The sequence below is a fragment of the Acanthaster planci genome, linkage group LG04 (assembly GCF_054643075.1).
Source record: "Acanthaster planci isolate LZ-2023a linkage group LG04, COTS_SCS, whole genome shotgun sequence".
Classification (NCBI taxonomy): Eukaryota; Metazoa; Echinodermata; class Asteroidea; order Valvatida; family Acanthasteridae; genus Acanthaster; species Acanthaster planci.
Window position 1 is genome coordinate 1,614,366 of NC_141780.1, and position 27,603 is coordinate 1,641,968.

The 27,603-nt window shown below is 39.1% G+C and overlaps 1 protein-coding gene across 8 annotated transcripts in view; it reads left to right on the forward strand.

Annotated features, from left to right (window-relative positions):
• Positions 1 to 1,160: 1,160 nt before the first annotated feature.
• LOC110982123 (voltage-dependent calcium channel subunit alpha-2/delta-3-like) overlaps positions 1,161 to 27,603 on the forward strand; it is a 79,304-nt gene continuing 52,861 nt past the window's right edge. For 2 of the 8 annotated variants that reach the window (XM_022240319.2, XM_022240318.2), the window contains exons 1-3: positions 6,585 to 8,430; positions 8,754 to 8,835; positions 18,260 to 18,373. In XM_022240319.2, the coding sequence (XP_022096011.1) occupies positions 8,339 to 8,430; positions 8,754 to 8,835; positions 18,260 to 18,373 (288 nt within the window). In that variant the 5' untranslated portion in view covers positions 6,585 to 8,338. Of the gene's footprint in view, positions 1,589 to 2,167; positions 2,297 to 5,143; positions 5,614 to 6,584; positions 8,431 to 8,753; positions 8,836 to 18,259; positions 18,374 to 27,603 lie in introns of those variants that run through there. The other 6 variants (XM_087135331.1, XM_087135332.1, XM_087135333.1 and 3 more) reach the window with 6 other exon arrangements.

Consider the following 27,603-nt stretch of genomic DNA (forward strand, 5'->3'; position numbering starts at 1 on the left):
TCATTCGGTTAACCTTGTAATGTTTTCAAGTACCTGGTTTATGAATCATCCAGTTTTGGGTTCACACTACACATCAAGCAGAAGAGATCACATGATTTGTTTATCATTGTGTTCATAAGGCACTGGTAGAAGTGAACTTGATCCAACAGAATGAGACTCAAGTTTCCACAGCTGAGTATTAGTGGCACACCAGAAAGTTAGAATCATTGGCTTGAAATAAGCATCTGTCCACTATCCTTTTCGTTCTCCACAACTATTATACCTTCCACTTATTTTCAGAGGAAGCTAAGGGATCACCCAGGATAAAATGTTCTTAAATTTGTGAACACTTAAAAATATGTCAAGTAATTACAGTGCTTGAGGCTCATTGTGCATAATCGACATCTGAGATTTTATTGTTCCTACAGTTATTAAGTTTTTCATTGAACATTCACTGTACTGTGAACTTTCTGTTATCAGCTCTGATTATATTGAGTGCTCGTAATTCCATTTTTTGAAAGAACTGAATGAAATAACAGATTTTGTATTTGATGTAAACCAAACTGTGGCAAATTGTCAGTTTGTGGTGCTATCTAGTGGTGGTTCTTCAGTTTGTGGCTTGTTTTTTGCAGAGTATAGAACTTTTCTATGCTAAAATTTGCTTTACTCAAAACTCGGACCCCAGTTTCTCTAATAGATATATTTTAATGAAAATGTAAACAAAACACTTGCTGTGAAAGGTACTTTTTTCTGTGAGTTATTTTGGAAACTGCATTGCAACTTGCAGAGGATTAGTAGCTGGGCAAGGCTCAAATTGGAATTCTTTAACAGGTGAATATGCACCATACAGTTCAAGTATTTGTTGGTTAATGATTTAGAAGTTTTATGTTTTGATACCTCTGTATACGTGTTTATTTCATGGAATTGTGTGGGTGTCTGTGACAAAATATGTTCCTATTCTGTCTTTGGTTGTGTTGTTTTTGTTTAAAATTTGTTATTTTCTTGCTTATATCTTCAGGTTTTAGGGATTAAAAGAGAGCCATAACTATACACTTTGGCCCAAATTCTTAAGTCTTTTATTACATCAGCTGGTAAGTTGTTTAAAAGTTGTTTTAAACAGTCATGTTGTAACTTTGGAATACCGTGAGTATACATGTCTATGAACAAGCCATAAAACTAGAATTAAACACAATATTCATTTGTGAATGAAATCAACTAGAATTGGATTTGAACCCTGGACTCCCAGGGCATTCAGCTTTGACCAGCATTCACTATAGCATTCTGGAGGTCAGAAGTCAGGTAGTACCTTAATTGTATTAAATTGTAAAACTGTTTATATCAGGGTTATTGCCCTTCTTAATTTCCACTGTATTTATTCAGATGTTCTTGGCATTGTAGTTTAGATATAACTGAAAAGAACTTCAGTAGAGCTCTATTCTACTTGGTTCTTAAATTATTTCCTCTTTATAGTTGAAGTTCGAGGGCCGATGGTGGTTTTTCTGATGAGTTTCAGACAAATTGCAGCTGCAGGAAGGATCATCTAAAAGTAAGCTGACTGGCTGCTGTTCTATAGCTTGGATTGAAAAGAGGATGAAAAATATTGCATCAGGTACGAGAATGACATTTCAGTCATGATTTTATAGGTATGATTCAATTAATGTAGTTATTTTTACAGTTGTAGCAAATGATGTTCTGTGATGGTTATTTTGTGACGTACCATTTACCTAATGGATGGTGGATTTTATTTTTTACTTGATGCATACGAAATTTAAAAGATACAAATCTTGCCCGGAATTAGCATGTCATCTCTAGTGAGCACCATTCACAATTAAGCCAATAAACTATATTGCAATTTGCAAGAAAAGATCAAACAGGTGTAGTTGCATCTGCAGTTTGTGCCAACCAGCTGTCGGAAAATCTATGGTTGGCCATGTGTGCAAACACAACATCTCCTGCAGCTATTAACTAAAACAAGCATAAATACTAGTACTAAATACTAAATGAAATAGCTCTCCTTAAGCTTGAATGGGACACATGCACTTTGATAGAACAGGTGTTGTCAGCAATGGATGAGTTTGCTGCAAAGTTTGGAAGTGCGTGCACAATTTTGGGCGATGTTTGTCAGTGGCAGACTTCTGCGTATATGTAATTACAAGTACGTGTAGCTATGATTTTGTTTTCTTTACAGAGGATTGAAACCATTCTCCATAAGTTCATCAACTTGCACCTGTAGAAGGACCCTCTTCAAGAAAAATCCTCTTTCTTAGCCTCTGGACAAAGTCTGTGGATTATACTTGTCGTCGTAGCATAGAATCTGGTGAGTACATTTGTTTGTTTTTCCAGTTAACTGAAGTACAAAGACAAGTGTTGGATTGACAGGCAGATCCAAGGGGTGAGATAGAGGCATTGGGGGATCTTCCCCCTCCCACACACACAAATAGGGGGCAAATTTGAAATGTGGTTTTTTGAAAAGTAATGAGAGAAATATGTTTTTGAAACATTTTATTTCCCAACCCAAAGCATGTAAACAGCCCCCGAATTTGACCTTAACCATTTGGAAGGCCTCATGGAGGTTAGTTATCAGTAAATTCTAAAATTCCATTGCCCCCCTAAAATGGTTCTGGACCTGTACTTTTGCAGGTAGTAACAATTTGGTATCAATACATATTTCTTTGGTATTTTACTTTTATGTATTGTATCAAGCATATGGATACTACAGAAAAAATTTTTTTTACCCGTATTACTGTTACAATGTGACAATAAAAGTTGTGAAGAGGCCATCAACAGATCATCTTTCTGTGCTGCGAGACAAAACTAAGAAACCCTTACCTTTTTGGGCTTTATTTAAGTTTTATTGACGTGCTAGTGCACGTGCTACGTCATAGTTCAAGCGATAAAGGAGTGAAATATGTGCGGGATGGTCATGATTGTCTGATTTATTGCTGTCGATATTTCTCAAAGGAGTGGAACAAATGTGATACCAAGGTCTAATCAATAAGTAATAATGCAGGGAGGAAGCTGGTCTCACAATGTATGGTTTAGTACCATGTTGTGGCGGTCTGTTTGGTTGTGTGGAAAATGCTGGTGAGCAAGTGAGAATGAAGTGAGAGTGCTGCTCCGTATTCTTGAAATTGGAGCTTGATACTTTGCTTGAAAAGGGAGTAGTTGCTCTCATCTGTGAGGCCTTTGTAGTTCACAGATTTCTGTCGAAAGATCGGTTGTAGTTACAGGTCCAATCATTACAGGTCTGGTCGTGAATCATAGGGAATGAATGAAGGACAGTTTTGTTCACTGAACCCACTTGTGATTTGACTTTGAATGTGGTGACTGACACATGACTTTCTGTGGATTTGTAGTGATCTTATTACAAAGCATAAGGAGCTGCAGCCATCAACCATTTTCTTGAGTCGGTTCATTTCTTTCCGTGTTAAATTCCAGTGTTTGCCCATTTTATACGACCCTGATATTTATCCTGGATCAAGTTGAAGTGAAGTGCACTGGAAAATACCAGTGTAATGTGTCCTCAAATACCTGGGAAAAAATAATGTAAACACCTTTTTTTGTGTGACTTTACCACTAGTTCTAGTGATAGTTTTCTTTGGCATAACCTCAGAACCGATGCGGGTATCCTGAAGCAACAGTAATAATTTTAGCCTATATGTAATATGATTCAGCAAGAAGTTAATGCATACTCCTGCATACAGGAATTTTCCCAATTCCGATGGGCCCTATTTAGGACCAAAATACAAAGAATGATTGAATCTTAGAAACTTGAAAGACTTTTTTCCAATCAGGAATGAAGGTGGGTTTGAAATACAGAAGTGAGAAGAAAATTTTTAAAGATGACTTCTTATTTTTTTTACACCCCCAGAAATCATTGGAGATGTGAAATTTCATTGTTTCACTGAACATCAATCCATTTTAAAATAAAGGGAAAACTAACCACTTTATTACCAAACACATATGCCCGTCATAAGGAACTGGAGCGCCCTCACGATGATTGCCAGTAATTGGATCCAGAAACAAGTTTCCTGGCTAGTTCATTGTTTTCCATGCGTCACCACAATTTCCCTCCCTCATGTTTTAAAAGTCATTTCAATTCAAATGAGGACTACAGGCAGTATTGAAAACGAGTGAATCAGCTATTCCAAATGAGAGAAAACCTGTGAAAATGAGTGAAAAGGAAACTCCAAAGTTTTGGTGTCCAATGCCATGGTCATGGGGGGGAGAAAGGGGCCCTTAACCCCCATCCTCCTTGGGGAAGAAAAGGAAACCGAAATATGGGGAGAAAAGGAAATTACAGCGAATGAAATAGGAAAAAGAGAAGAAAAAGGGAAATGCATAAATCACCAGTTTGCTTAAAAGTTCAATGGAGTTGACCCCTTCTTCCGTTTATGGCTTGTCAGGTTGCTGCTCATGAGTGCTTTATTCTCCTCCCCCTCCCCCCCGGAAACAAATCTTGGCAACGCCCATGCCGTGGACACCGCTACCAACCAGTATTCATAAGCCAGTATTCATAAGCTGAGTCAGTACAATAAGCTGTCTCCACTCCGTTTATTGATCTGGCTTCAGCTGTGCTGTGTTAGGGCATGGATGTAGGGCCAGCTGTACGTGGGCTCTATACAGTGGCTGATCAATAGGTAATACTAATAGCTGATAATGTTGCAGTCATTGATCTTATTGATCTGTGCACCTGAGTGCCATCTTTAGCGGTGCCAGTCAGATGTGGTGGCGGCCTGATGAAAAAAATAAGCCTGCTCTGTAATCAGATGAGTTGAATGCATCTGACATGTAGGGGTGGATATAGTGTGCATCTGACATGTAGGGGTGGATATAGTGTGCATCTGACATGTAGGGGTGGTTATAGTGTGCATCTGACATGTAGGGGTGGTTATAGTGTTGCCAGTCTTCCCGTTTGTTGACCTTTCATTTTTCCATCCTTTTTCTATTCCGATTTGATGATAAATTGAAAGGAAAATGTGCCTCACTTATTAGAAATTCACGGGGCCTGACAAAATGTCCCATTGGCACTCTGCATATTTTACCAAACTTTTAATCTCTACTAAGATTTTTGTTGAAATTAGTCCTTTTTTAGGGCATGTAAAATCTTATTTGGCTGTCAATTGGAAAGTAACATACATGCTGTTTTCTTGAATGAGCCTCTGTTTTGCCTTAACAAAGTCGTATCTGTTCTCTTTTTTTCTCCATGTTGCCATCAAACCATTGTATAACCACAGATCTTCTTTATTAAAAAAGTGTAAATCTACCTGGCACCACTACACTGATGGCCACATCTAATCAAAATAACTGTAATAATCATTTGGAAAAGAAAAAAGAAACACCTGTTGGCTTATTTAAACTTCTCTTTAAGTATGACTTGAATAGACAAAGTACCAGGGATAATGTAGCAGTCTGTGTGATATAAAGAGAGAGGGCATGGTTTGGTTGTGGAGAAGAAACATTTGCTGGTATTTGAATCATTTCTGTCATCCATGCTCTGTTGAACTCACTTGCCAGCAAATCTTGGCAAAACTGTGTTCTGTTTATGTGCCTCATGACTCCCCAGCGTTGGTTTCGGTGATTGTTTGGCTTGACCTCTTTTCCTCCTCAGGACAGTGTACAAAAGGATTAAGAGTAAGTGGCAATTTGGCTGTAGAAAACCATAGGAAAAATGTTTGTGCTTAATTTATTTTTTGTGTGCAGGAGTATATGTCCGTTATATGCAGACCAGTCCTGGTCATGCCACACTTGTTGAAAAAGATGTGAAATGGAAACCAGAATGAAGCTAAACTACGTCTGGGCACTTTGGGCAATTCCCATGATCTTGCATCACAAATGGATTAGTCTACATAATACATTCCCTTCTCTAAGCTTTTACACATGCTTCTTAGGCAAGGTTGTCAACCCTTAAGATCCATTCACCATTTAACCTCCTCCCCAGCATGTTCATATTTGTAGGATTACTTTAATACTGAGAAGTGTAAATATTTGGACAGGTTGCAGAAGTGTGTGGTAAAGAGCCAAGGTAGAGCTTGGCACAAACGGCTACAGTGTAAAGGATATTTATGAGTGCTCACCATTATTGATTAGCTTTGGGTACGGAATCACCCCTCATTTCTTGAAGGTTCTCAATCTTGGAAACATGATGAGAAGGGTGATCAATACGTGTGGTCAGCTTTGTGATCATGTACAAAAGTTTATTGATTTTTAAGTTGCCATAGTAACCTGAGAGGGTAAACAGAGGAGGCCTAATAAATCCAAGAATTTTCTGTGCACTTGCAATAAATGCCATAGAGTTTACTGCCCAGTTTTAGACCTTTTATTCCGTACCCCTTTTTATCCATCTCTCTGACAAACCTCTGGAAACCATTTGGAACTGTTGTTGGTATCTCCCCCCCCCCATAAAATTGGATTTTGGAGGATATGTGCATTTTTCTGACGCTGTGAAATTGCCGAATGTTATCATACTAAGGCTGATCTATGTATGCCTAAGTATTTTTCCATCTTCTTTTTTTTTTTTTCCTCCTAAAGCAGTAACATCTGGGGTGGGGATTATCTTAATGGTCCCTCTACCCTGTCCAAAAATTAGGGGGTGGATATACCCCCGTCCTCCTGGGAATAGGCCCTTGCTTGGGAGTCATTCTTTTTTCAGAATGGTAAATATGCATTGTGTTCTTTTCATTTTCAACCTAGCTCTAACTTCAGCTTAGTACTTTGCAGTACATAAAATATGTATTGCAGTATACCTGAAGATGTCAGATTTTATCTTGGTATTTCACTTAATAATTACTTGTTGATGTCAGTGGGAAGTCGGTGTTTAATTTTGGATCGAGTGTGACTATTTTAATGTTATTGAGATGGCTCAAGAAACTTGCAGCTTTTTGGATGCAGATAATGCATGCGTTAAATTGTGCATACCATGCCCACCATATTTGTTTCAAGTCCTCGATGTGAAGGCATAAATTGTTGGCGGTTTTTGCCTGTATAGATTTCAACACCTCACTGCATACAAACTAAAACTCAATTTTGTTCCTTTTGATGAGGAATGATTAATTACTCTGAAATATGCGAAACTGCCTAGTTTGAACTTCAAGCGATATCAAACCTGTGTAGACTTTCAAATTCAACAGTAATGTTTGTAAAGAATGTTTTGAACTTTTATAATAAATACATTACTTCTAATGATTCATGTTTCATTGATATTGCATTTGGCAAAATTGTACATATACACTGTACCATCATTTCAGAATTTGTCATTATTTTTGATACTGGTAATTTTAATTTCTTTTTCAATGACAATTTTTGCAAACCTTTTATTCATTTGGACCACAGCAGCATTTTACTCCAGAAAAATCAAATCAGGCTTACATTAGATGTGTGTGAACATACATGTACAGTCCTGTTTTTACAAATCAGCAATGTTCCAAGCGTCCATTGTATACCTGGATTTCCAGGTTTCTTTTAAATAGCTGCAGAAAGCCATTTTTTAATTCAAGCAATAAAGATGGAATTCACTGATGGGCTATTTTGTATTTAGATTCTTAAGACCTAAACACCAATCCTTACAAATCCCCCCTCCAGCTTTCCAATCAATTCGTCCCCAGTCAACCATTCCAAGCTAGCGATTGGTCTTTAGATTGTGTCACTGACTTGCCAGGCCGAGCCTTGTACACGAACAACGCACGCAATTAATTATTAACAAGTGAGGCACAGTATGTGTGTGTGTGTCTGCCAGCAAGGCTGCTGGTATCTTCTGCCTCATCCATGGAGACGGGCAGTGTAGGAGAAGGTAGCCTTTGTGCATGAACTACTGCAAGAGTGGAAGATAATATGCGTTCCATGGGGAGAGTTCTGGCAAATATTTAAGGGGGAAAAAGTGCAGTTGACCACCACATGCTGAACTTTCTTAGCACCCCCCAAAACATATCAGGAGATAAATATCGGAAACTAAGAATAAAGAGTGCTGAAAAAAAAAATCAATATTTCTAGCAGGCGGTGATGGACAAAGTGGAAAAATAGCTACCGGCGTGACAGCTCACTTACACATGTAACCTGGTGTCTGTGATCAAGTCCTGGTCAAGAGACCTTAGAGAGCTACGAGTTACAGTACTACAGATACGTAAGTTTCCTGAGCCCAAGTATTCATCTATTACCCGAGGCATCTACTTCTCAAAACTAAGAAGAGGAGTAGGGAAGAGAGCAGAGCACACACGTCTAGAAGTAGTGTCAACACAGACACACTAGCGGTGACGGATTAACCATTCCAAAGACTGGTGGAGGTGGTGTGTGTGTGTGTCTACGTAAACTGTCGTCAGAGATTTCTCGTCCATCGTGTGGGAGATATGACTTGTGTTGGATCATGACACGCTGGATGTCAAGTAATCTCAGATTGGTTCTGCTGACTGCTGTTGTCGTAGGAGTCACTGCAGAAATCAACATTGACGGAGAAGGGTGAGAAATGTGAAACTTAACTGTCTTATTGTCTAAACTGTTATCTTCTTGTCATTTTTTGCACCTGTATTTTTAATGGCTCAATACCTCGTGAACAGACTCTCAAAGTATAATTTGTGTGGATTACACTGGCTTGTCAAATACTTGCTTTTGAGGCACAAAAAGTATTAGAGTCCCTTAACCTTTTTGGAATAGTTTGCGAGAGATTCGTGCATTAACTGTTTCCTTGAATATGTCATTTAATCACCGCTTGAGAGTGATTTTTATACACTGATCTAATTGCACCTTCTCATTTTTCCTATGTCAATTCTGTTGTAAATCAGAGTTCAGGAATGGGCCAAATCATTTGGAGAGGCTCTATATGAGTTGAGTCTCAAATACAGTGGAGCCGAGTTCATCAGGAATGTAAGTTACTCTATAAATTTCTCAAACCAAAGTTTCATAAAGTACCCTTTCTATTTTCCGTGTTTTTCATTTGAGGACTTTGTGGATGTAATTGTAATTAAGTATTTCTGTTGTTTAATGTAATGCATGTTCTGCCCAGCAGAGGGAAAACACTTCAGTTACGGCACATGTCGGGGGTTACCTTTCAAATTCATCCTGATATGATTCTTGTTGAGTGGGGCCCTTGAATATACAGGAAGTCAGTGCGCAAGTTGCTGAAGTCCAAGCTTGTTAGTTGTAACTTAATGTAGCTGTTCAAGTTTTGAGGCAATTTCCCCATGATCGAGGGCACTAGCTTCCGTCAGAGAATTAAATTGTTTGCCGGGAACAGTTTAGATGTGGGAACACCAAGGCAAGGACCGGCGGCAATTGCCTGTCTCGCGTCTTTGACATTCTAGGGCTAGAGTCTATATATAGGCAAGAGCAGTGCACCACAGCCCTGGTAAAAATTGATTGGCACACTGTACTGAAACTTGCAGATATCACATGAAATTATCATGTGCTGTAGTGCGATAGTCACACCAGACTTCATTGGCATAGAAATGGGTTAATCTGCAGCTACTGCTTCCACCCCCCCCCCTTCAAAACTGTCATTGCATGGTTATATCTTTGTGTCCTCCTGCCCTGAGCTAAAAAATACAGGAGACTGACAGAAACACTCAGGTGAAAACGAGAGTCAGTCTATCCTGCCCATTGCTTGGAAGTACTTTGGTTCAAAGATTAAAAAATCAGCTTGGCTTTGGATCATAAATACATAATCCTATGTCAAAAGCCTAAAGTTGTGTAATTGAACCAAAGCCTCAATTAAAACTCAGTGTCTATAATGTGGCTGGTGATGTTTTCCAGTATTGCCAAAACGCAGTTGATAAACAACCTGAGATTTTTCTTGTGTGCGCATTTTACAGCCCATTACATCTTCTTTTAGTCACAATCGGGTGTTGACATTTCAAGGTTAAATTTAATTGATATTTATCCTCTATCCAAGTTGTCCTGGATTCTATGCAGTGGTCTGGGCAACGTGGTTACGTTGAGAAATTGTTGATTTTATGCAATGGTGTAAAGAGGTGCCAACACCACCAGAATAGAGCAAATCATTGTTTTGGCAATATACACCTAATGAGAGAGAGGTACTTTTTGGGTCTGCTTCATTCTCTGTGTTATAAAAGCATATAAAAATCCCAAAATGTAAATGTAAGCCCCACCTCTTTAAAAAAACACAAAAGGCCCAGTATATTATGGTATAAGATATTTTCCTGAGAATATTACTCTTCCGTGACACCGTCTGCCACATGCAGTTTGGTGAACTTTCCACTGCAATTGAAACACTGACTTTTCTGTGTCATCCTGTCATGGGAAATCGTCCACATCACCCGTCAGACAGTATCTGTCTGAGGAACATGCCAACACTCCTGAAATATTCATGGGCTCACATTAGTAGATTGAGGGACCACCCTCCAAAAAGAAAGGCCATAAAAGGTTAACCCCCCCAAAAAATCCAATCTTTCTCCCCCCCCCCAAAAAAAATGGTTCTGGATCTGCTCATGATTCAATGGTGAAAATATTTTCACGAGAATTTAATTCTTTCTTTTCTTCCTGAAATGTTCTGAGAGTTTTACCAGTTTGAGTTTGATCTGAAATGCCCACAGATTCTACATAAAAATCCACCACAATGTATTTGTTTGGCTTGTTTTTTTTGTAGTGTCGCCTTTGTTTGAGACATTCAGGACAGAGGTCAGTTTTACCTGCCCTGCCATTCATCCCATTGCTGTCTACTGAAGCACTGTATCTGAATCATACAAAAAAAAAATTAATGCCCTTCTGCCTTCTTATTCATAATTAACCTACATGTGCCAACAGCGACAAGCAAATAAATGGTATCGGTGATGGTTGTGTGTGATTGAAGTCACAGTGCATGGCTATACTGGAGAGGCCATCTGGAAGTGACACCAGACTCATGGGACTTAGCAGTGGAACCAAATTTCTGCTTCAGGGAGGAAGGGATTGAATACACACATCTATATGAACCCATCGGCCAGACTGACATTCCCAATGACTCCCTTCAATGGCCGAAAACACTGTGATAACTATTATTATGAAGCATTTGTTCTGTTTTAGTTTTGGGTTAAGCTGTACCTCTAAAAATGTGTAATTATCTTGGGTTAAACTCCTTTTTTTGCCACTGCAAATTCTGTCCATTCCCCACAAAAAAATCATCAGGCGATGCTGAACAAAACTTTATATCAGTCACTTTGTACATAAATTGATGCTGACTACCAATATACGTATGTCCTCTAGAGACAATAGAAACATCTCTAAAAATAGCTTTCTTTTGAAGGCAACTCAGCCTTGAAATTGCCTTTGTCATCTACAAGGTTTAGTTTCTGCAACAGAAATTGTTTCGGCCTTGTATGTACAGTCCATTCCTGTCTGATTGAGTCCACCCGATGAGGTACATGTGGACATCAGGATATGAAATCTACACTAAATAGAAAGAACAGACCTAAAAAGAGAGGAAAATTGTGCCGCTTTGGGTTTGCTGGATGCCACCCATTCACAAGAGCAGAGCTAGTGAGAACGCTTTGAATGACAGATGTGGGATAATTATACCAGTGAATGCCTAAATGTTCTCAAGGGAGGAATAATATTGGCTGTGTTTGAAGTGAAACTTTCCATGTGCGGGAATACTTTCAAGGGAAGTGAGAAAGAATAATTGCTGTGTAGATCGATATTCAGCAATTTAGTTTGATTGTTGCTAGGAAACATTGGAATATCTGCAGAGTTTGTTGGGCACCAGTTGGAAATTTGATTGCAGATTATTGCCAGGGATACAATGTAGTTCCAAAGTCCTTTCCGTTGGAACTACATTCAGAGCGGCGATTTTGTCAAACACTGGTAGGATATTGTTTTTCTGTCATTGATACTTCCTCAGGTGTTTGTATCTTGAACTGACATGTAGTAAAGAGATTTGCTGTCCTAGAGATCTGTCAGAGTTGTCCCCTAACAAGTGCATATTTTCTGGCACCAGATTTTCCCTTTCGCACTTCTCAGTTGTTCTTATATCGCTACCTTCCCCCTGTGGAGTTAATTGACGTCTTAGGGGCCCTTGCTTGCCCATGTTATGTCTTCTGTTGCCCCTTGATCTTGTCGTCAGTATGTCTAAAATCTTCCTTGGACAATTGGATCCTGTGATGGACGTGCCCTTGACCATTAGGAAAAATTGGCTTGCATGACATCTTTAAGAGCCAGGTTTCATGCTTGCAGACTGTTATTTCTTGGTGTCTGAGGTATGGTTCTGTACCACTCTCCATTCTTGCAGTGTAAGCCATTTTGCCAAGTCGAACTGCCGTGCAAAAAATCTGATAAGCATGCGAGGCAATGCCAATGAATCCCCACCTCCCCATGTGAGTACAAATCCCCAATGCCTCAGAGAACGGGAATTACAGAGATGGCAACGTCTGAGTGCAGTTCCTGGCAAATGGACGACAGTTGGGGGGGTTCACAGCAGACTCATCGTGGTTATTACAAGATGCCCTGGTTGTGGCAATACTTTTAAACCAGTGACAGTTTCGCCGTGTGTTATTTTCTTCCTCTTGGCTACAGCATGTTAGTGGATCCCTCTAATTTGCCATAACCAGTCATATAATTAGATCTAGTTGGCTCTAATTCGTCTGGGCCCAAGTGTCAGGTGGATAACTACGCCTAACACATGTGCAATAAAGTGCAGGTTGGTACCGCATGCCAGGCACAGTATGGTGCAACGGTCAGCTATGAAAAGACAAATTTGTTGAAAGCAGTTCAGTTTACTCTTGAGCTGTCCTTAGGCACTTTTTTGGTGTTGTCATGGTAATACTTTAGGACAAATTCTTGTACAGTATGTTTACAGGTTAATATTTACGCACATTATGCCTAAACTTAAATGCTTCCTTTTTTACAGAGTTCCATTTTTTTAAGAACATCATTATATTACGTGATTTCTCAAGATGTTTTTGTTAGAATTTTTAACAGTGCAAATGATTAGTTCCTCTTTACCCAACATCCAAATCACTCCAAGCCATATGTTGTGCACAATTCATAACAGTCTGAAGCAGCTTGTGCCAAAATATTCATTTTTTTTCTTGGATCAAAAAGGTTGACGTACCTTGTCGGTCCATGTAACTATCACAATGTGGAAAGCACAATGCAATTCAGTATGAGTATATATGTACCTGTCTAGATGTGAGATAATAAGATACTTCATCAGATATTCCCTGCATTGTCAAAGCAAATAAAAAAAGATTGATTTCTGTTGATAATATTGACTTGTTCTTGGTTTCAAATGCCAAGGTAAATTGACGATGTACGTGCCTTTTCAGTAATGAATGCAACCCTAATTGGAACAGTTGACAAATGTTTTTTTAATAAAACATGACATATGGTCGTCATTTTTTTGTTTGTGGTGGTGGTTGTTTATGTGTATTTGGCCCAAAGGTGGCCATTAAAATAATACAGTTGAATTTTTAAAATTCTCCTCAGACTGTCAGATTAATGTGCCCAATATTTGAGGCTCTTAAATGCAATCCCCAATCTAGGAAAGTCTGTTTTGTGTGCTAAGGCAAAATAATTTGGGCCAGTTTACTCTCACCAATCGATTACTTTTGGTAGAGTTAATGGCATCTTTACCCACCTGATGTTGCCGGGACTTACATGTAATTTATTTATGCTGATGTGGTATTAATGACTTTCATTGTTCCCAGTTGTAGGGATCGTCCCTCTCACCTTATATTTTGTCCCACTTATACCCTAAATTCAGTACCAGCAGCTTTTGAGCTAATGCTGAATAAATATAAAAGGTAGAACTTTTTATCATGAAGTGCAACATTTTTCAACTTGGCCTATCCATTTAAATCCCCCTTCAGGGCCCTGTTAATAATGGACTATACTTCAGATGAAGCAAACATTTGCTGACAAGTAGTTCTTCATGTCGACTTTCAGTTGTCATTGTACTGTGAAGATTTTTTGGTGCATTCCGATATGAATGCGTTGATATTTCACACTGTCTGTGCTTCATGACATTTTGCATCACTACCTGGAATCAGCCTCCCCCCTTTCAGTAGCTGTGGCAACATTTCCCACACAAATATCAAAATCCAACATGCTCTAGCTGACATGCCATTCTTTAAATCATTAATATATTGATGATTTTTCTAATAATGCAGATAAAAACCACCAGAATGAGAATCGCCGACGTAGAATTTCAGAAGACTCAAACCTTTTAATTGAAACAGTAGTCTTGGAAATTATGCGTGGGAGAAAATAACAGTTGCCTTTGGATGAATTACATTTATTTGTTTGCTTACAGCCAGTACATTCCTCTAACATAAACTTTGGATTCACCTGCCAAATCACTGAGGAAAAATTTCCTCTGAGCCAATTGTAATCCATCATAACCATCTCATGAAACTGTAGTCTTTATGCACAATTTTTACAATGTTTACTGTTTGGGGCCTTTTAAAAACATCTGTTGAGAGTTCATTTGGCTATATACAGCCATATGCAAATTTGAAAGTGCATCCACACTGGTAAATTAATTAGCTTCTCCCAAAGGGCTATATAGCCTGCTGGGTTGCATTCTCTCAGAGACCGTGGATCCATATAACTCCAGCTGTGTTCACTCATCAGCGCTTGCAACCTTGTTACAATTTTCCATGCCCTGGGTTCGGACCTGTCTTTTTTTAGGTGTAGTCTCCATCCATCTACAGTTCCTGGCAATCAAAGCCAAGTACTTGGCACAATTAGAACACTTTATACAATCTGATTGGTTGGCACCAGTCATTCAGTGTGTTTTACTGTGTTAAGGGGCAGTTAATCTGATCACTGCAACAATTCCTTCAGTTACAAAGCTAGAGGCTGGCAGTGGAAATAAAAAGACGTCAGATCACTGAGAATCGAGAAAGAGTATTTAGGAAAAGCAAAAAAGATCTCTATTCAATTTATTTAAAAAATTGTTATCATATTGTATTTGTAAAGATAAACTAGAATCACTGTTCCAAATTCCTTGTCCTGCTTGTTGGCATGATAAAGTAAATGTTTTAAAACTGTTTTCTTTTGTCCGTCAAATATTTTTGGGAACTTTTTACATTTATCAAAGCAACATACTGTTGCTGTGATAGAAATACCCAGAAATACTGTAATGAGAATAAAGGTGCTGTCTCACCCCTTTGCCTAGCCTCACATTTAAAAGGTGTGTCAGGAGGGGTAATTTATTGTTGGAAAGTGGAATCTTTCAGGAATTAACCAAGGTTACCTTTACAATAAAGTGTATGCTTCGGCAACTAGTGCAACCAAGTTAATATTATCCATGATTGTCTAATAAACATTGGGAATTTTTAAACAGTGATGGTCAGGCATGGCCTTGCTGGGAGAAGGGTGGAGTATGGTGGGCTGGACTGCCCGTGAGCAGAAAACAGTTCCATTACAAAGGATGCTCACTTTCACGAATGGTTAAGAGAAGCAGTTGTGGTAAAACACTTGCTCAGGGACACAAGGAACTTGGGCCAACAAGGCAATTAATGTGGCTAGAACATAGGCCCTACGTGAAGGTTTGTCTTCAGAACTCTCCATGCTAAAACTGCTCATGTAACATTCTTTTAATATTATTGTTCATGACCCTCCAGTATTATTCAATTGTCTACAGCATTCGATCATAACTTGATTCTTGTGCTCCTTAAAATTGTTGAGAATACTCCCTCCTTGAATGTATAGGTCTGCAGACATTAAACTGCATCACAACACGCAGTTAAAGGGGGAAAAAAATCAAATTAAACCCCTTGAATTTGTGCATAATTCAAGGGTGCACTGTATAACGTTGGCCTTGCTCGGGAATGACTGAATGGGTCTGTGTTGATTTATCCAATTTATGCAGAATCCTTCCTGGTGGTACACAGTGTAAACAGTATCAGTTGCCTTGCGTGTATTGATTTTGGAATGATATCCATGGTAATTGTTGGACAAAAAGACGACAGGCAATCTGTTGAGTTCTGCGCATGCAACAGACAATTTTTTTTTTGATTAATGGCTGGGGTGGTGTTCCTTGGTTAGTTGGATCACTTAACATTCATGTGGAAGCCAGCACAGCATGCATGTTAGGCAGAAGAGAAAATGTCCTCACGAGCAATTTGTTTCTTTAATTATTGATGCTATTAAACAAAATGAAATTGATGTCAACATGACTGAAAGGCCAAGCTTTATAGTATTTTCAATTCTGTCAGTTATTTTAGTGCATTTGAGCTGTGGTGTAAAACAGAAAAACTGCATTTTCATTTCTTAAAGAGCTACACTCTTAGATAGTTGAAATTCAGTATGCGACTTACATGTAGCATTCTAAACTGTCCGATGTTAAATTTGACTTTCTTCTGCTTTACATCCAGTCTTCTTAAATCAGGACAAGATGCACATGGTCAGTTGTATAAAACACATTCAAAGATTTGAATCCTTCTTCCAGGCACAGTAACTCAAATGCAGTCCCTTCTCTTCTTAATTTATTTTGGTCTGCCCCAACACCTGCTCATTTTTCAAGTTCCTAATCTGCCTGGTTGGATTTCATCATATTTCATCATAATCATATTTCCTGTTCCTTTATTACTTGCATGTACAAGGGGAGTGATAACAGGTAATAACTCTCCACCAAACTTCTGCTTGTTTTTATAGCAAATCTTGGAATTAGCTTTATTAACTGATTTGATGACTGTCCAAGTTTTTTTTATACGGGGTTGATTTATCACATAGACCTGCTATGATGCTGTCTTACATTGGCTCGGTTTACATTCAACACCTAGACTTTAACACCTGCACATAACCATATCCTGCCAAACCACCTTGGCCCAGAACTTGTCCTTGAGCTGGAGGCCTAGAGGCTGGCAATGAATACATCCTGATCAATACCAGGCAGAAGTCTGGCCAGATTGTCCACCTGGTTTAATGTTTGCTCCCACATGACACACATACTTTGATGGAGGAGGTCGGGGGATGCTTTCCTGAAGGAAGTCTTGCTCTGCTTATGTTTTCCCCTGCAGGGACGGGTGAGAATTCACAAGGCCTTAGGAGACCTACTCTGATCCACCCTAACCATACACACGATAACCAATCCCTGAAATAAAGAACACTGACAGCCTAAAGGAATCCTCATCAGTGCAACAGTGAAAAGTGTACTGTACCTCATGTTCCTAGTACAACAGGGATTTTACATGTAGAGTGTTGTTAGCTTGAAATTAGCAAAAATTTATGTAATGTGTAAGCAGTGCAAAATTCTTGAGGTCTTCAAAGGCCTTGACTGAAAATCCTAAGGCCATGGCTAAAGCTAAGGGTTTTGCCCAACACTTCAAGGCTAATATTGAGCCCCACAATGTAGCCTCAGTGCAGCCTGAAGGCTAAAGTTGAGCATCAAAGCATTAATATTACTGTCTGTCCCTCATCATTTCTCTATATCCCAACCCTTCTACCCCAATCCTGCCCCTCCAGACCTCAAGAAAGAGGATTTCCTCTCTCACACTTTGCATACTTTAAACAATTTCTTTCTGTAGTTTTGCAACATTCAGCAAATATCAGACTAAAGTGAACTGATAAAAAATGTAACAAATAACGCCAAAGCAGATCTATAAAAATGGATGGTTCCCAAACATCTGTTAACCCTAAGAATACTTTTTGGTCTTGGACAGTACTGGTCTCGAAAATTCTTTACGATACATAAACACAAGGTGTCGTTACACATCATTAATTTTTATGTAGTAATGTAAGTGATGAGCTGAATATGATGTGACGGAACTGTATACCTAGGATAAAGGCATTGCCCATAAACTTGCATTTGATCCTCCAGCAAATATGATACTAATCTATGCTATGATGTTCCAGTTCCAATATTAGGTGGTTAGATTTTGGTATGCACATCCGCAAACTGATGAGTGTATGATAAATTCAGAAAAGCCAACATTATTGTATGTTTGTGTGAAAGTTAATCGTCAGGTTTTTTTTGGGGGGGGGTGTCAGGGTTAATGGTACAAGCATAGACATACCTGTGGAATATCAAGGCATCAGAGGTATAGGGGCACGTATAGGCTTTAATGTTATTGTTGATCTACTCATATTAATCTAAGTAAGTAGCTTGACCTCTTTAGTTTCCACATTTGCATCCAAGCAACCTTACTCTGCTTTAAGGCGTGGCTATGCATTCTCATTACATGCCATTCCTTTTTGCTGAGTTATTGACCTGACATTGAGACATTATAATCACTGTCAAATCATTGGTGTATCATATGATTTTTGTATCAATCACCCCTTCCCTTCCCCCCCCCGAGCTTTTTTCTCTTACGGTTGTCATGTGTGTCAAACCGTTTCCTGTGGTTCTTCACAGGAGTACAAACGTCGGGATGATCTACGGGTTGAGAGGGTGGATGGAATCAAAGTGGTGCAGGAGATGGCAACCAGGATGGAGAGCATGCTGGAGAACAAGGTGCTAGCTGTTGAAGTAAGTTGCTTCCCCAGTTAAGGCTTAGCTTACCCCCTCCCATCACTCCCACCTCACCCTACCCTATCCCCTCGTATCCACCCACATCCCACCACACCTTATCCCATCCACCCTACCCCATCCCTCCCCATCAAATCCCCAGTTTGAACTTTCCCTGAGTTTTTTGACCAAAAATTATCTCCTCAAATTGTTTATTACTTATAGCCTCAGTTTAAGGAGACAGGAGATAGACAGTATTCAAACATAAAATAAAATTTGACTTATGAAAAGGATACCAGTCAGTTTTTCTTTTGTTTCAAAACTTCTCTCAAAAAATGATGATCTTTCCCCCTTCAAGACCCCTTTACTTTCATGCCCAAATTTCTTCAACATTTTCACTCTCAAGTGTTCATGTAACACTCCCAGTTCTCCCATCATCAGCCCCAAGGTACTTTGACCTTCTGCCATTCAGGGACTCCTAAATTTTAATACACAATCTTTTAATAAGTTGCTGCTTTCCTGTCCTCTTCCTAGCCTCGCGTTCTCACCATGTTTTATATATCCTGTTTCCGGCATACCTTACTGTATCAGAAGTACCTCTTGTCCACTTCAGTACTCAAGTCTGTGCTTTAATTGGTTGCTCTCCGAAAGAAACTGGAGTGACATCCGTCCACTTCTTAGAGTTTGCCGTTGCTGCCCAGAATTATTCATTCCTCCGCGAGTCTCCAGCCAGTTCTCTTGACACCATTTCTCTTCTCCCCTGCTGAAAGCAGACACTCATTGTGCATATCCAATTTGTCGCTGGCTTAGAGAGATGCCTGAAACATCACCCCGACTTTCCTGTGTCCAGTTGGAGCGCTTCACTACATTTTTTTGCGTCCATAGAGGTGATTCCATTGGGTTCTTGGCAACCTCTGACACTTTGTCTCCAGTTGGATATGTAGGACAAGAAGGCTTACATGAAAAATAGTGTTTCCTTATTAGGTTCCAAGAGCCACCACGCGAGATCGGGTATCTGCGTTAAGAGGATATCGTGTGCCAGTGGAAGATTTAATAGGAAAAATTTGCTGTTAGTTTTCTGTGTTAGTAGGTACAGGGGTATGTCATACTCCCAGTCAAAGTATAATTGAGAGTGAGAAGGGAAGGGAATGTGTTCTCTTATTGCATGTGGTTTTTTGTTCCCACAGGAGAATTAAAACCATCTTGGAATTTAAAAGTTCAGAATTAAAACAGGAACCCTGAGTGCAGTGATCCAGAACTTCCACATTTCTTTTCTCTCCACTGAAAAGAAATCAGGCTTTCTTGTTGGAGGAGAAACATTCCCGCTGATGTGGTCAGTTTGCAGTGCCTGATAATGCCTTTGATGGGCTGATACACACCAGCTATTCCTTTAACCTCCACCAGTGATGGCTTCTGACCTCTCAACCCCAATCACCCTAACCCACTCTCCCTCTTTCAATCTACTTTACCTGACTTGTAAACCCAGGTTAACGAAACTCTTGAAGAGGACGTGTACCCCATTAAAGATAATTGACACTAATCATTCAACATCATAAATGCATGTACTCCCTATTCTTAACCTTGCAATCTTATGACTATTTTCTGGGAAGTAAACTGCCTCAGACACATCAAGTACTTTGATACTTTAAAGAGAAAAAGTATCAAACTTTCCCCCAAGAGAGTAAAGCAGTTCATTTGTATTTCTGAAATCACCCCCCCCAAAAAAAGAAAAAAAAGTATAAACAAAGTTTATGCTACGGTCGTTTTATTCAGCAGTCACCCACATCAAAAATTTATATCACCAGCATATGCTCCTCCCCTAAGAGATATCTGAATATTCATGACCTTGCTTAAGTGTACAGTGCATGCATGCTGCCCTAAGGATGTTGGCTTACCCAGACACTCACTCTGGAATGAATATGCCGCCGTGAAAATAGTCCACAGAAGCCGCCTCTCGCAGCTGCTTCTTTTTATTTTATTCCTACATCTTCAACACCCCCGACCCCCTTTTTTTATCATTCATTCCAGCACTGGGAGCTGAGAGCCACTTCCAATTAGCCATTGTCTGTGTTTCCTCTCCGTCCACTGAGAGGTACAACAGTCCTCACGGCTGCAGTTTCCCTCCTCTCATCCCTTGATTACTCTCAGCACAGCTGCTTAGAGGAAGCTGGCATTTCTCCCACCTCCTGATTGTCAAACTAAATACGACTTGTAATTTCATCCAAAATGGTGATCAAGGATCACCCTGCTGTTTCAAAATTAAATGAACTTTTTTTACCTTGTGTCACGGCTTTAAATGCAGAGGCCAAATTGGTTGGTTGCAATTAACTTAGTATCTGAATGCTGCTATTAACTTAAAAAAACAGAGAGTAAACTAGAAGAGAAATTGCATTTGAGGGAGTTAATTTTGTTATTTCAAAAAAAATTCCTTCATTTTTTCTAAAATGCAAAACCTTATTATTGGTGACATTTTAAAGGTGGGACCTTTTTATTGTTTTGCTATTTCATTAGAGAGGCAGTCTGCTTTGAAATTTGAGACGGTAATTTCACAGCTGTTGGCATTTTCTTAAACTTTTTCATTTTTAACCATTTTTGTAATTAACTTCTAGGTTCCTAAATTTTGACCCACAGAATAGCTTTGACTGTGACATTTGTCAATTACAGAATAGAGCTGCCCTTGTTACACCACTGGCTTGAATGATAAATTGATTGGGGTCCTGATTTTTTCCCAAGGATTTGACATTTTTGGTACATCTTTTTAGGTTGTCTCATCACTTACCACAACCTAATGTTTTGTATTTAACTGTTAAGACTTTGGAGCGTTCTCTTTTTGAAGACCTACTTACTGGAGTCAATGTTTGCAATGCATTTCAGAAGAGGGCTCTAGCCTTAAGATGGAAACATGACTTTCAGCTGTATATGTGAAAGAAAGTCAGACAACAGTTATTAAAACCTTTTGCCTATAGAGTTTTCAAAAATTTACATTTTATCAGAATGGTCTTCAGGCAAGCATGAAGTCTCAATGCAAAGTTTTCTTCATCAATTCTGGCCAGCAAGTGAGACTGATTGAACTTTCAAGTTAAGTTGAAGCACGAGAGTAGCACCATTTTGAGAAGAAGATGGACCATTCAACAGAAGCAGGGAAGCGTTCACATTGCTCTTCTAGCAATTTCATTATATTGCCAAATGTGCAGTCTACAAAAAGCATTGCCGACGAAGGAAATGTGGTCTTTTTAACCGTAATGGTGCTTTGTGGCCATCTTGGGAGATGTACCCAAGAGAGACTTTCCAATTTGGTCTTGTTCGGTAGTGTAAAATGATGTGGACTGTGCACGAGCAGTTTTTGAGAATTGACACATTTACATGGACACATTTGAATGTGGATTCAAGGTGCTGGTAGTGCTCAAGTGTCCTGTACGTGTACATTATCTTATTTTGCAAGCAGAAGGCATGTGAATTGATATGATAGTTCATTGCTCTGTCCACGTTTTTTTTCCTCAAGAAGTGAATGTCACGACCAGCTACTCTCTAGTCCACAGTGTCCCTTATTCTTTCCAGCTGTCTGGTTTTTCGTGAGGGGGGGAGGTGTTGGAAGGCAAAGCCCAGGTGATTAACTCCTGACACCACTGAGCGTAAATTGCAGGCTAGAGCAGATTGATTATTTGGCCAGTGTTGATTAGTTGGACCTGGAATTGAATAGTCTTCAACCTGTAATTATTCCAACATTTGCTTGAATTTGAAATTAATGAAAACAAGCTCGTTTGTAAAGCAGAATGAAAAAGATGGTCTTACTTGTGAAACAAAGAAGAATCTTCCTATCCGCCTTGTGGATGGGATGGCAGTCCATCGCTGGTTACTCCACTGCCTCTTCTGGTACCTGCCAGAAGCACCTGGGTGAAGAGGATCAGACTGGGGTAAACTAGCCTGCTCAAGGACATTGCACATGCCCAGCACTTGTCAGTACAAACTCCTGACACTAACTGAGGGTCATAAAACCCACCAACTTGGTAGATAGGACTCTAGGAGGCATGGTTTGAGACAAATTTAAGTTGTAATTTAATATGTGAAATATTGTTTTTGTGAATATGTATGGTTCTGAAAAGAACTTGAGGGAATTCAACATTTTGGACAATATGCTGTGTCTGTCATCTGGAGACTGCGGGAATTCCAACGGTGAAGTGGGCTTATGTGGCATCTGGAGGCATTGAGGTGTGGATAAATTTAGGGGATGTCAGTGAGGAAATACATTTTTGGACCTATTTTGTTCTTTTTTTTAAATTTAGTTTATCATCACTTAGACAAAATTTTCTTGGGATTTGGGGGCCAGCTTTTCTGGGGAAAGCATGGCTTTGGGGCCGAGGCGAGATTTTGTGCTTCCCTAGGCCTCGCACCAGTGGCTGCTACTGGTACTTACCTCTGAATCTGCCTCTTCATCAAATCCATTACTTCCTCCAGGAATACAGGAATGATTTATTGCTCAGAATTTGTATAAAGAACAAATTGTGGAGCACAAAACTATTACACATTATGATGTAGGATTTATTTTCCCAACTTAATTACAGGGTACAGACTTTTGTATACACAAAAGGATTAAACAGGGTCATACAAATAAAGCTTTGACTGACATTCAACATTCACTATACCCATACAAATGGCAAGCAATACAAAAAAATAAAAAAGACACAAACATTTGAAAAACAGGTTTACTTAAACAATGACAAGCATTCCTTGGGAAACATGGCCATCCTCCATGGATGATTTCATCCCGAGTTCTTGAATTTTGTGTCATTTTTGATTTCCTCAATTGCTTTCATTCTGTCTGGTCATCATTGTTTTTTAATCTGTTTAATTCTTCTATTAAACCTTTCCCCTGCTTCTGTTCCTCTTATATCCCCATCTTTGGTACATGGAGCGACAAACCATCTGTCGGGGAGTGCAAACCGAAGCGTCTCAAAAAATTTACTGTATAAACATGCGTTGTTGGTGCGCACACTAATTAGATGCAATAAAACCAAGTCATCCACGCGAGTCCAAGGCTGTCTCATGCACAGACATGTGGAAAGTTAGAATGTACTTTAGAAAATTTGTCTTTCACGGAGCCAGTCTGAAGGAGCAAGACTAGTACTGCTAACTGCTTACGCATGTTTGTTAATTGCATACGGTTTCATAATCAGCTATATAAACAATTGTTTATTCAACGATGAATAACAAGTGAACCGTTCAATGCGGCTTCTACCAAAACCAACATAGCCATGTATGCACGTTGTCCCTTTCTGTCGTGGCTTGACATGTGGCCGGCCAGCTGGGATTGGGTTTTTATTATTCTATTGGGCAATTCAGAATCGTTCAAAATGTAATTGATTTCTTGGTAGCGTTGTGTGAACAGGAAGGAAGTAATCTCCTGGCAGTTGTTCTGCCTGTTCCAAAGATAGCATTTGTCTTGTATGCTAATGTATTGGATCCTTGTTTATATATGCACATGTGGTGAGTGATGAATTATGCATGTAGCCCGGGCTACTGGTAAAACTCATTAATTTCCTGTCTTTCGAAAAGAATAATTGCCAAACGCATAGACCGTCAAAACATAGCTGATTGATTTGATTTTGGTTGTGTTGGATTTCACGCATTTGTGTTGGATTTCACGTATTTGAGTTGGATTTCACAATGTACTGCATTCTAAATGTATTGTTTGGCCTCTTGATGTTACTTTTGGGAAAGGCTGTTTTAATATATTGTTGTGTTCAGTAGATTGGAAAATGAATGAATTGTTTAACTTGGCTGGAGTGCTTACTGTGCTGGGATGCTCATGATGTTGCTGGTAGTCCGTCCTACAAATTCTGTTTATTTCATGTCATCAAATGTACATAGTATGTCTGTAACCATCATAAAACGTACATATTCCTCACTTGGAGAGATGAGTCAAGGTGATAAGCTCTAGTGTTTCCCAGAAAATCAATAACTCTTACGTTTCCCAAAGCTGTCAATACTTAACACCCAGGCCCTGTGATGATGGTGGTGGTGGTGATGGTGGGGGGGAACCAGCCTGCTTGCACATACTGAGTCGCAGTGTGAAAATTGTCTGGCCATTGATTTCCCACCATCTGCGTTACTGAATACCAATCTCAGTTTTAAACAGTGGCCTGGGCAGAAGAAAAACATGGCAACAAACATGATTACAGACAAACTTCAAATTATTTTTCATGTCGCTGAACAGCCATCCTGGGTGCTCTGGAGTTAGTATTACTGGCCTTCTTTGTTGTTGAAGATGTGAGACTTCTTTTGAGATTCAGGCAAATTATTCATTGGTGTCATCTTTTTGTTCAGCATCTGATAATCTTGACTTAATAGCAATATTGGTCATATTAAGAAGTACAATTTTTGCATCGGATAAGAAAAACATTAATTTCTCATCAGTTTCACAAACATGTCAAATTTGATGGATTTTATTCACCCATCAAACATGCACATTTGTTCAATTCTATTCTTGTCAAATACAAATGATCATGTATTGTGTATATTCATCGGCAATTAGAATCTAAATGCATACCATAACTGTAAAACAAATGCCCATTAAACCTAACAATTATAATTTACATCGTTGAACTGCACAAAGATGTGATCATGAAGGGAGAAAAACTCACAGGTGATTTTCTAAAATGGTTGGCTAATCATTACCTCAAATTAGAAATACACTTGTCAACGTTCTCTAGCAGGTGCAGAAATACAAGTTAATCATCCTGTATTTTGTAACAAGTCATAGTACAGTGTATTTGAGACGGCATGCTCTGTATTATTTTCTTTTTCTGAGGTGGTCTGAAGATGTTGCCCTCACGAAAAAGAGCCCCCCTTCCCAAAAACCTTTGTCTTGCGATAAATTTACTGTAACAGTTAAGTTTATGTCTTCTGGCTAAGTAGTAGAGTCATTTGTTGATACATTTCCACATCGCTGTTCAAGATGCACACTGTCTTGAATTGGGCAAGTTTCACATCTTCAGGGATGTTTCTGTACTTCCCTAATCAATGCCTTCGAGTGACGGCACTGCGCATAAATGCAGTAAATATTGCTTCATTTCTAATATACATGTATGACTAAACATAGAAAAGGTACCTTTAACCCAATTGTAACATTTTGTTAATTTTGTTATCCATATACCCTAATTCCCATCATGTCTCTGCGAGGGGGAAAAGAAATTGTCTCAAGGTTGTGATTTCCCTGCAGAAGGTCCAGGTGGTTGACTGTTAAGGTGTGGCTATCGATTTCAGGGTAACTGAGTCCTTTGTTGATGGCTGTCCCCCTCCCCCCCATAAAGTCAATGTTTACGCACCAAATCACAAAAATTATAATTTTGAGGATGTTTTGTACAAGGTATGCATTATTCTGCTTCATTTCTGAGAGGCCAATTTTAGGGGGAAAATATGCAGTGTGATTGGAAATAGATGACATAAAGGGAAGTTGCCTTATTGAAGAAAGTTTTTCTTTAAAGAATGCTGGACACATGCATGATAGTTAGAAAATGTGCAAGACGAGGAAAGATCAACTGGAAAACTTCTGTTTGGAAATTCTAGCACAAAGTCAGAGCATCATCAGTATTTCTTATTCTTGAAATCAGTGGTTACTCAGAAATTACAGGCATTTTTAAAATGATCCTCTTAAAAGAGCCCGTGTGGAACTGCAGCATTTATAAAGGGCCTTGTATAACAGCAAAGTTTCAATACCGTGCATGCCTTTGTGTTTTGAAAATAAATTTGTCCATCAGCAAGTCATTTATTGAAAATATTAATTTAGTCACAGTTGGCTCTTCTCTGCAAGTGGAAATAATGGCCAGAGTATTACATTAGCAAAAGTACTGTAGAACCTACAAATTGATGTAATTGAATTAAATGAGGGAAAAACAAAAATCTTAATCAAATTTAGGAAGGAATAACGATACACTATTGAATTCAAGTGTGCATTGCAATTTAATTACGTCTGTTGATTTTTTTAATTCAAAGCTTTTATCTGAAGTGGATTTTTTAATGGTAACATTGCAGCGTGATTTGGGTCCTCTAAACATTTGTAAAGATGAGAGTTGTGTATTGGCTCAAAGCATTTAAACAGTAATGTGGGGTTAGCGATGGTATCATTGGCGTGTGGACTTTGCTTACAGAGCGGAAGCCAAGACTGCGATATTTAAACAAGAAGAATTAGTGTTCTTGCATTTGAGGAGACCTTAACTTGGACAAGTTCTTGAATTTGTTTACTCTGAAGTAGTCACTTTGTGTGTGTTTATATCTTAACATCAGTTTACTTTGGGTTTAGGTAACAGTTCCACAAGTTTGTGACTGCACTTTCCTGTGTCCCTAAGACTATGGCATCAATGCGATTGAGCAAATTTCTTTTCTTTACAAATTGGATGCACATTTACTCCATGCTAATCTATCAGATGTCTGTAGGTAGTCACATACTCCTGCTGTCGATCACTCGGATACACCAAAGGCACAATAAATAACCCAGTCCCTTGCCAACGATGGAATTTGAATCCCTGAACCTCCAATCACAATTCATGATGCATAACTTACACTTTCATTTTGTTCTCAAAATCATTGGAAGAGTTGCACCCTTTGGATTAATTGAAAATTCTCTTCATGGGGGGGTGTAATTTTACATGATGGGTGTTTTGTTGAGTTCATGTCATCCTCAATCTAACCACCTCTCATAAATGCAAAGCAGCAGGGCTGTATAGAGTACTGAAGCGTGACTTCATTTCAAACCAAGAAGTGTAGTGCAAACAAATGGAGTATGCGCCGCGTGTGTTGGTTCATGCACTGGTTCTCACGTTAATGCCTTTTTACGCATATAATTGTGCATGTGACGTATTCAGCCTTTTCCATTCTCCTCTGAATTCTTTCAACCCCATAACCTGACCTCCTTTCCAAACTACTTTTGTTTCCTTCTGAGTGCATATTTAATGTCTAAAAATACACAGTCAATCTTGACATCATTACAGTGTTGTTCGTTTTACCGGAGGGTTACTTACAAACAAAACAATCACACACCATTCTCGTAATATTTTCATACAAGCTGCTTTTATTACGTCGTCGGCATCCTGGATACCGACTGAAATGGCTCCAAGCATACTTTGTATCTGCACTGTGATCGATTTTCACTCACTTGGCTCACAGGCCATGAATATATACATGTATACATGCTACAGGGAACACTGCAGTTCCAAGATTACGAGCGGAAATTAAGAGAAGCAATCTTCTTTCTC